This window comes from Girardinichthys multiradiatus, chromosome 21 (assembly GCF_021462225.1).
Source record: "Girardinichthys multiradiatus isolate DD_20200921_A chromosome 21, DD_fGirMul_XY1, whole genome shotgun sequence".
Taxonomy (NCBI): Eukaryota; Metazoa; Chordata; class Actinopteri; order Cyprinodontiformes; family Goodeidae; genus Girardinichthys; species Girardinichthys multiradiatus.
The window spans coordinates 16061072-16071216 of NC_061813.1; the positions used below are offsets into that span (position 1 = coordinate 16061072).

A 10145-nucleotide genomic window follows, 5' to 3' on the forward strand; every position below is an offset into this window, starting at 1 on the left:
CTCTTTCCTGCATGTCCTCTGCTGTTTCTCTACATGCTTTCCTGTCCTCTTCCAAAATCAAGACCAAATAGAGACCTCAAAACATAAAAAGGTTGAAAAAAATATCATAGTATATTTTTACATCATGTGTAAAATAAAATGTGAAAGAAATTTGTTCTTACTTTTATTGTGAGACACAATTTTGTACAATTAACCAATAAAATAGTTTCCATAGTATTTATCATATTTAACATTTATGTTGACTACTTTAACAACTAATTTTTAATTTGATTAGTTTTATGCCATAGGATATTGTCAACTGTAAGTGTAAAAAAGAATAAATGTATTCTAAGGTAAATACAAAACAATTTGTCAAATGATCATCTCATTTTATATGAAGCGGGTATTTTGCTTTGAAGCAGCAAGATTACCACACTCAAACACCAATCAATAGATAAATCGATAAGATAAAAGTGTTAATAAAACAGTTGATATTTTGCATCAATCACAAAAAAAAAGCTTTTAATACAGTATCTGTTTTAAAGTTATGTTATTAAAGCAAAAATTTGTCATGTCAATTGGTTTCTTTTTTCCTGCCTTTATAGATATAAATGATATGCTGAGTATTAATAAAGCAGTCAGTCTTAATCCCCTTGTAAACTATACTGATACCCTTTTTACTGCAAGCATGATGAAGTCACTCTTTTGTGGTCAAAGTTGAACTCTTTAACTCCCCTATAATCTTCTTCACACCTCTTTCCCTGAGGTAGGTGATAGGAGTATCATTTGTTAGGAGTGGGACTGTATCACCCATACACAGTTGAAACCACACACTGACATATATTGTGTAAAAAGACAGAGGTCTGATAAAACTAAAATGGAAGTGTTTGGCCATAGTGACATCTAATTAGGAGGTAAAAAGAGGTTTTGCAAACCCGAGAGCACCATCCAAACAGTGGAGTACGTGGGTGGCAGCATCATGTTGTGTAGGTGTTTTGCTGCAGGAGGGACTGGTGCACTTCACAAAAAGGAACATTTTGCTGAAATATTGAAGGAAAACATCAAGACATCAACTAGGAAGTTAATGCCGAGGCACAAATGGGTCCTCCAACTGGAGAATGACCCAGATTTCCACTAAGTGGAATGTAGGTTCACTTCTTTCTTCTTCACTTGAGCAAAAGTACCATCCTCAGTCTGTATTGGCATGTTTTCAGTCCTGCACACTTTCACTTGTGCATACACAACATTCTGCTGCTCTGTCTCACATTGTGTGGTTTTAAAGGATGCTCTCATCCTGGAAAAGTCAATGTCTACATAATGACTGTCCAGATTTTCTACACTGCCGACAGGCTCTTGGGATCCTGAATTCTGAAAAAAGAATAAGTTACAACGCGGTCATTAAATCAGCTGAACTTCCTTTTCCATTTTATCTCATCCCAATGTTTTAAAGACAAACAGTGAAAACAATCTGTTATCTTTGGACATAGCAACACAAAGCATACAGTAGATGTTTACCGACGCCTTGAAATTTAAAATTGACGGTTTTCCAGCCGGATGTTTCATCTTTGCTTATCTCAGCACACCAAAATTAGTCAGATGTGTATCTTACGTCCCTATAAGCAGAAACATGCTTCAAATGAGGCATTAAAAGCGGTGTGATTTTCCTACCTGGGTCTGATGTAAATTTGAACGTTTTGATTTTAGGCGCCTAGAAAAAACAAAAAAAAACAAATGTTGGCTCAACCTTTCTAAAGTAATTCTATCATCGAGACCTGACTACTACGAATGCATTATACTCAATTATACACATAATGCCTGTCGAATGTATACATTCCTCTTAAACTATTATATATTTTGTGACATTACAAACCTCATTGTATTTAACTGGAATTTTATGTCATATCCCAAAACAAAGTCATGCTAAACTTTAAACTGGAAGGAAAATGATAGATGCTTTTTCTTTCACTGTTTGGAAGTCTGAAAAGTCTTTCATGCATATGTATTCAGCCTCCTTTACTCCGATACCTCTAAATAAATTCGAGTGCAACCAGTTTCCTTCAGAAGTCACCTAACTAGTACACAGAGTAGTGTCCACCTGTGTGTAATTTTATCTCAGAGGTTCTGTAGAGCATTGAAGAATAAACTGTATCATTTTTATTCCATTATTTAAACATGGAAAGAGTATGGAACAGCTAAATTGACAGGCTGGGTAAGAAGAACACTGGTCAGAGAAGCAGCCAAAAGGCCCACTGTAGCTCTTTAGGAGCTTCAGAGATCCACAGTTTAGGTGGCAGAATCTGTCAGCCAGACAATTACTAGTTGTGCACAACAGAAATCTGACCTTTCTAGAAAGGTGCAAAGAAAAAGGCTATGGTTAAAGAAGCCATTTGAAGCCCCAGTAGCAGCTTGCAACAAGCCATCTAGGGGACACAGTAAACATTTTGCTTTGGTAAGATGAAAAATGTAACTTTTTGCCCTACATTTGTGGAGGAAATCTTACAGTGTAAACCACACTGAACACACCAATCCTACCATGAAACAAGGTGGTGGAAGCACAATACTGCAGGGATGGGGTTTGTTTTTTTTTTTGTTTTTTTTTTGTGGCGACAGGAGAAGTAGGGTGATTATAGAAAGCTGAATGTGGCTAAATAGAGGGTCAATCCTGGAAGAAAACATAGACAAAAACATGTTAGAGGCTGCAAAAGATTGGGCCAAAAGTTCACCTTCCAACAGGAAAACCACCCTAAACATAAAGCCAGATCTACAATAGAATGGTTTAGACCAACACATATTAATGTGTTTGAAGGCCTTGTCAAAGACTGATCCCAAATCCAACTGAGAATCTGAGGCAATATTTGAAAATCTTTGTCCACAGATGCTCTCTTTCCTATTTGACTGAGGTTGAGCTATTTTCCAGAAGAATAGGTACCCATTGCAGCAAATGTTGCTGGCACAAAGGGTTGACTCTGGGCGGCAAATACAAGTGCACTCCACACATTTCAGATTTATGTTTCATTTTCCTTCCACTTCAAAAATTTCTGCTGTTTTGAGTTAGTTTATTGCATAAAGCACCAATAATATAAATGGAGGTGTGTGACAAAATACAGAGACATCCAAGAGTAAAAATGTTTTTTACAGTAATAACCTAGTAGTCACATATAAAACAGAAACATGGAGCAGAGCTTACCAAAGGATGAAAACCAGACAGATCGCAATGATGATCCCAATAAGTCCCCCAACAACAGCTCCCCATAATGTAATTGCTTCCATGTCTAAAATAACAAAAACAGCAATACAAGTTAAGTCAAATAAGATGTTGCAATCTGTGTTTCTAGAAATAAGTGGACTAATTTTACATTGTGTACATGCAGAAATTAAAAGCCTTTCAGATTCTCTGTAAGTGAATTGTTTCCAGCTAACATTATTTATATCATAATCCATTTTCATGAATCTTCTGCTCTTCCTGTTTTCTTTTCCAATATGTTTTGGTTTGCATTTTATTCTCATGTGTAACCAATCAATGAACTATCCAGGTTCTTTTTTTAACTAAACTTCATAATGTAGTGTCCAGACCATGTTAATTTATTAAAACAACTGTTTTAACAAACCAGAATTTTCCTGTCTCAGAGAACTGGTTTCCCATTTCTATCCTGAACTATTAATAGTGCCTTCACAGATTTGAATTATTTTACACAAATCTGTGAATGCATTTGAATACTCAGTGTACCACACTGAGAAAAAGTGAACAAAAAATCACAACAAAAGTGGCTAATTCTTGGAGACCATATTAAAATGCCTGGGATTCAGTTTTAAAACTGGAAACTTGCCTTGTGGACAATAAAATGGCTCCATTACTGTTGTTCTTTAACCAGTTGAAGCAAACCTGATGGACTATAGATCTTGTCCTACATCAAGAATCAGCTAAAATGTTTTAGAGCAGCTTTACATCCTTTTGCTTAATTCTGACATAATACATTTCTGTAAGTATTACCTTGATTTTTTAAATGATTCGATGTTGATCGCTCACTACCGAGAATATTTGCTGCCACACAGTAATAACTTTCTATATCTGTCAGGTTGGTCATTTGGAGCCTGTAAACCTGCCCCACAGATATATTAATGCCTCCATGTTTGCTGTTCCTGAACCAGGTGAAGCTGGCAGGAGGCTTGGCTCTGCTGGAGCAGTTCAGCTCCACCCAGCTACCTGCTGACACCAAACCTGATGGACTGATGGATGCTGAGGTGTTTCTAGGAGCATCTGAGGAAAATGGGACACATTAACTTTATTGATCAAAAACAGCTGAACCATGACGTGCTGACAGGATCACTTACATGAAACACTGAGAGTCACTGCTGTCTCTGCTGTCTTGTTTCCTCCATTCACAGGATATCTGGCAGAACATCTGATGTTGTTTCCATCATGTGTGTCTGACAGAGTGATGTTCTCCTGGATTTTAGTTGTAAAGGTTCCATCTGTGTTTTTCTCTGTTTGTCTGTGAGAGTCTTGTTGGAGATTCCAGGTGAGTTCAGGAGGTGAGTGTGGACAGGGAGTCAAAGCTGAGCAGGTTATAGTGACAGACTGATGCTCCTTCAGATCACCACCAGAGATGTTAATGCTGGGACTCCAAGGAGAATCTGGGGATTCACATCAGACACATATTAAAAATACACCCTTAAAACCATTTTCCTGTGACCCGCCAACATGGTTTCCAACTCTCACTCTTCTGGAGGGAGAGTTTCCCTCTATTTCTCCCACTCTAAATAATGTGTGCCTCACAATACATCCCTCATTTAACATTAATATTTAAAAGAAATACAAATAAAAATATAAATATTTTAAAAAATCATCTAATTTCTTTGAACAGTTAAATCTGTTGTTAACAATTTAAATTTAAATTTGGGTTAGTATTAGAAAGTAACAGTAAAACAAGGTGCTCACCTGTGACTGTAACTTGAAGTGGACTGCAGGAAGCTGATGCCTTGAAAAGCCCATTCTCAATTCTAAAAAAGTATTTTTCTGTGTGTTGGGCAGTTAAATTGTTAAACAGAGTTGTGCAGTTTTTCTTCTTCAGGTTTCCAATAATTTCCAGCTGATATATATTTGTCGCTCCACTGCTGTTGAAAACCACATTTTCTGGGAACTTTTGAAATAGAGGATCATTTTTTAACCACACCCCAAAGATTTTTCCATCAAAGTTTTCTTGTGACTTAGCAGAAAAGTTGCATGGCATTTGTAGACACGATCCACTCAGTGCTTCCAGTTTTTCTGGTGTGGTGATGAACAGTTCTGGATTCCTCGAACAAGCCCCCAAAGCACCTGGAACTGCATTGTCAACGTCAGCAAAAACAGAGTTGGCTTTGATACAATAAAACTATTTTGATATATATTGATATACTTAGCTTTTCTTTCTTATAAGCATTTCAGATTATAAATATCTGCTGAACAAATAAGCTCACCTGAGACAAGTAGGAAAGTCAGTATGCAACTGATTTTCGGCATGCTGAAACAAATCCAGAAACTCGCTGATTTGTAAGCAAGCAAACAAACAAAAAAAGGCAAACATTTTAATCTTTTCAGATTTGGAGAGTCAACTGAACGTCACATTGCTCTATAGTTTCCTGTCTTTATCCACAATCACTCAGTTTGGGGACATTTATTTTAGCCTTTTAGAACAGCAACTTACGCAAACTGAGAACCGAGTTCAAGCCTTTTCTTGGCAGCTTATAAACATCAATTACATCAACAGATACAGTAATCTCATTGAAAAGCCGCTGGGTGGGTGCGCACGCACACACACACACACACACACACACACACACACACACATGCAAAATACATGCATTATTTTACTTAGTTCGTTGATAGTGGTAAACATTCTCCTTACCAGACCAGCACAAGAGTCCTGTCTTTACACAGTGCATTGATTCAGATGTTAGCCGTATTTAAAAATCTGTGGTTTCCGTTTTTATAGCTGGACAGAAAGAGTGAAAAAGAAAAAGAGGAAGTACCTTTAAGGAAAGGACTGTTTAAATGATTGCAAAGCAAGAAGACACCAGATGACGTCTCTTAGTAAAAAGTCCTTTTGCTTGATTTCCTTCCTATGTTGCACATCCTCGATACGTATCTGGCCACAGGGTTTTTAGCATCTGACTCATTCATTTATCATACTTGAAATGTTGAAAGGTTTCACATTTTATCACATTACAAGTACAAGCTTTAAAATATTGTCTAGGAATTTTATGTCATAGACCAAGACCAAGACCAAGTGGAAGGAAAATTTAAATTTTTCAAACTGTTTTCCAAATAAAACTAAATAAGTGTGACTTTCTATTATAGTCGATACCCTCTAACTCAATGCTTTCAAAACTATATTTTGCTATTATGACAACTGCAAGTCATTTGGGGGTATGTCTTCACAAAGTGTGACTATCAAATGGAGAAATCAGCTTTTAAGTCTCACCACAGATTCTCTATTGGATTCACTATTAGATTTAGACTGACTGGGCCCTTCTAACACATGAATGTCATTTAGTCTAATCAATTCCATTGTAGTACTGGCTGCACTGTTATCACGCTGAAAGTGGGACCTCGCTTCAATCTCAAGTCTTTTGCAGCCGTTTAACAGATTTTCTTGCTCCGTATTGAGCTCCATTCGACTTCCCTTCGGCTCACTGCTTCCCTGTCTATGCTGAAGAAAATCTTCGCAGCATGATGCTTCCACATCAGTGTTTCACAGTGTAAATGTTGTGTTTGGGGTGATGTGCACATGTGACTTCCAAATTGACAAAAAAGAAAAGAACAGCTAACAACAGTAAGTAAAAGAAAATAAAAGACTAATAATTAAAACAGCCTGATATTTCTACTCAACTGGAATTAAAAGCCAAATAAAAAAAAAGTGGTGGGCATAAAAGGAGCCTAAAATCCTTCGAGGTATTGGTCAACCTTACAGGAAGAGAAGGATGGGAGTTTGGGAGCAACAGCAGAAAAGCTTAACTCTCTGTCAGTACAACATACAGAATGAAAAGGCTTCTTGAGAGAGACATGTTCTCCTCCTCCACTGCCTCTGTCAGCAGGTGAGCTATGTCACTTCATGTTTAGCTGGATGTATGCGTTCTTCAGAGTCATCAGGTTTGTCTGTTTCATTTGTTACCAGGGTGTCAGTTTCTTTAAGTGGCGTGAGGTTAAGTGTCTCCTTAAATGCAAGCTGCACCTAACCTAAAAGGTTCCATCAGTCCAACCAATCTGTCTGGAGCGCTGGTATTGATTAGCCACAGGTAGATTTTATCTAAATATTTACAGTAACAACCACACTATTGTGTTTACAGCAGCAGTTTTGAAAGTGGTCATTAATTGATTTAGTCTTAGACTCAGTCTCACCTTGCCTTGGTATGCGGTGGTCTAGATTTTGACGCGGGGTAGATGGTATCTGAGAGAGGGTGGCTGAATACAAATGTCTGTCACACTTTTATTTTCTAATAATGCACTTTATGTTAGGGGTGGGCAACTCTTCAGGGCCAGTGTCCTACAAGTTTTAGATGTGTCTCTGCTTCAACAAACCTGAATCAAATGTATGAGTAATTACCAGGCCTGTGCAGAACCTGACTGCATACTGAGGAGGTAATTCAGACATTGTATTCAGGTGTGTTGGACCAAGGACACATCTAAAAGTTGCAGGACATCAGCCCTTGAGGATTGGAGTTGCCCAGGCCTGCTTTATTGCAATCTATTACAAATTGTTTTCTAAATTAGCAGTTAATATTAAAATGAAATTCAATAGGATGCAATAAACAATAAGATGGCCCTTTGGTGTCAGACAATCGTGGGTTCATACTCCTCCAGCCTGGTCATAGATATAAGGTTCACAGTATAAAGACCAGACATTACAGGAACAGTTTTGTCATTTTTAATCTCAAATTAGGTCCTCGTTGAACTGTTGCATTATTTCCCCATTTGTACTGTTTGACTTTGGAGGAGTAAGAAAGATGACACAAGAGCTAGGTCTGAAACGCCCAAAAACACGCATTACACTACCTGGCCAAAAAAAAAGTCACCACCAAAATAAAAAGGTCACTCATTCTAATATTTTGTTGGACCGCCTTTAGCTTTGATTATGGCATGCATTTGCTGTACCACTGTTTCGATAAGCTTCTGCAATGTCACAAGTTTTATTTCCACCCAGTGTTGCATTAATTTTTCATCAATATCTTGCATTGATGATGGTAGAGTCTGACCGCTGTGCTAAGCCTTCTCCAGCACATCCCAACGATTCTCAATGGGGTTAAGGTCTGGACTTTGAAGTGGTCAATCCATGTGTGAGAATGATGTCTCATGCTCCCTGAACCACTCTTTCACAATTGTAGCCCGATGAATCCTGGCATTGTCATCTTGGAATATCCCCGTGCCATCAGGGAAGAAAAAATCCATTGACGGAATAACCTGGTTATTCAGTATATTCAGGTAGTCAGCTGACCTCATTCTTTCAACACATACTGTTGCTGAACCCAGACCTGACCAACTGCAGCAACCCCAGATCATAGCACTGCCCCCACAGGCTGGTACAGTAGACACTAGGCATGATGGGTGCATCACTTCACCTGCCTCTCTTCTTACCCTGATGTGCCCATCACTCTGGAACAGGGTAAATCTGGACTCATCAGACCATATGACCTTCTTCCATTGCTACAGAGTCCAATCTTTATGCTCCCTAACAAATTGAAGCCTTTTTTTCTGGTTAGCCTCACTGATTAGTGGTTTTCTTAAGGCTAAACAGCTGTTCAGTCCCAATCCCTTGAGTTCCTTTGGCATTGTGCGTGTGGAAATGCTCCTATTTTCACTATTAAACATAGCCGGAGTTCTACAGTTGTTTGTCTTCAATCTGATTTCACCAAACGTTTACGTGATTGCTGATCACAATCATTCAGGATTTTTCTCCACATTTCTTCCTCGAAGACAATGGATTCCCACTGTCCTTCCAGTTCTTATTAATGTGTTAGATAGTTCTTAACCCAATTTTGGTAGTTTCTGCAATCTCCTTAGATGTTTTCTCTGCTTGATGCATGCCAATGACTGGACCCTTCTGAAATAGACTGATATCTTTTCCACGACCTCGGGATGTGTCTTTCAACATGATTGTTTAAGAAATGAGAGGCAACTGATTGCACCAATTGGGGTTACATAACTTGTTGCCAGCTGAAAGATAATCGCCCATGCAGTAATTACCCAATGGGAGGCTCGTACCTATTTGCTTAGTTAAATCCAGGTGGCGACTTTTTTTTTGGCCAGGCAGTGTATCTGTCAATGTTAACATCCTGTAATCTATATAGGACCGATCCTGACAAAATTAAAAATAAAAGCAGAAATATATATATTTGTTTTTCCTTTTCCTTACACATGCGTTTTCATCAAGCCTCCAGTGGTCCGCCACATTACTAATAAAGTTATCTCTCCTGGAAGCAGCTGTTGTCAAATTGTCAACCACCACCTCAGTAACAAGAAGTTTTTCCAAGTTTTACGTTTCAAAACTTAACAGAGACTTGCCAGAAAGTTAGATTTCAGAGTGGGAAAGGCCTGAATTACATGGTATTTTACGTCGATGATTTCCATTCAATTTAATTCAATTCAAAGATACTTTATTGATCCCCGAGTGTTTAAGTAGAGAAAGATCAAGTTATTTATATGACAATACATACAGTGATATTTAGGTAGTAAAACATTCAAACATGTTCCCACTTTAATGCTCCAAACTGCTCAGAATACATCTTATTTTGATCAATAACTAATAATCTTTTTCCCTATGTATTGTGCCTCAAATCTTAATATACCTCAGTGACGCAACTAATAGGTCATTTAAATTTGTGTTCTAATGTTCAAGTCATGGCGCAACAGACCAGATTACTGCTGGGTATTTTAGTAGTTTATGGGTTAATTTGGGGCTCCATATATTCATGATTCCATACTTCTGAAAGACCAGATGCTGTTGTCTTGATCATATGTACAGGTCCTTCTCAATAAATTAGCATATTGTGATAAAGTTCATTATTTTCTATAATGTAATGATGAAAATTTAACATTCATATATTTTAGATTCATTGCACACTAACTGAAATATTTCAGGTCTTTTATCGTCTTAATACGGATGATTGTGGCATACAGCTCATGAAAACCC

The 10145-nt window shown here is 37.8% G+C and overlaps 1 protein-coding gene across 4 annotated transcripts; it reads right to left on the reverse strand.

Annotated features, from left to right (window-relative positions):
- Window positions 1-150: 150 nt before the first annotated feature.
- On the reverse strand, window positions 151-7517 carry LOC124857740 (sialic acid-binding Ig-like lectin 6). Of its 4 annotated transcripts, XM_047349132.1 has the most exons (9): window positions 7358-7517; window positions 5865-5951; window positions 5437-5502; window positions 4919-5302; window positions 4312-4614; window positions 3971-4237; window positions 3167-3251; window positions 1648-1687; window positions 151-1347 (listed from the first exon to the last, which is right to left on the reverse strand). In XM_047349132.1, exons 2-9 carry the CDS (start codon window positions 5899-5901, stop codon window positions 1114-1116), a joined length of 1416 nt encoding a protein of 471 aa, XP_047205088.1. In that variant the 5' UTR covers window positions 5902-5951; window positions 7358-7517; the 3' UTR covers window positions 151-1113. The 4 variants fall into 4 exon arrangements, with proteins under 4 accessions (XP_047205088.1, XP_047205091.1, XP_047205089.1 ...); XM_047349135.1 differs by lacking the exon at window positions 5865-5951 and having other exon boundaries at window positions 5437-5480; window positions 7358-7516; XM_047349133.1 differs by lacking the exon at window positions 5865-5951 and having other exon boundaries at window positions 7358-7516.
- Between the last annotated feature and the right edge of the window lie 2628 nt (window positions 7518-10145).

What these genes read in the sequence shown, in the direction of transcription:
- LOC124857740 (XM_047349132.1), bottom strand. Translation starts at nt 5,901, where the DNA reads ATGCACTGTGTAAAGACAGGACTCTTGTGCTGGTCTG. An exon ending in GACTTTCCTACTTGTCTCAG is followed by an intron (nt 5,303 to 5,436) that starts GTGAGCTTATTT and finishes TTGACAATGCAG; the next exon opens with TTCCAGGTGCTTTGGGGGCT. An exon ending in AGTGACTCTCAGTGTTTCAT is followed by an intron (nt 4,238 to 4,311) that starts GTAAGTGATCCT and finishes CATTTTCCTCAG; the next exon opens with ATGCTCCTAGAAACACCTCA.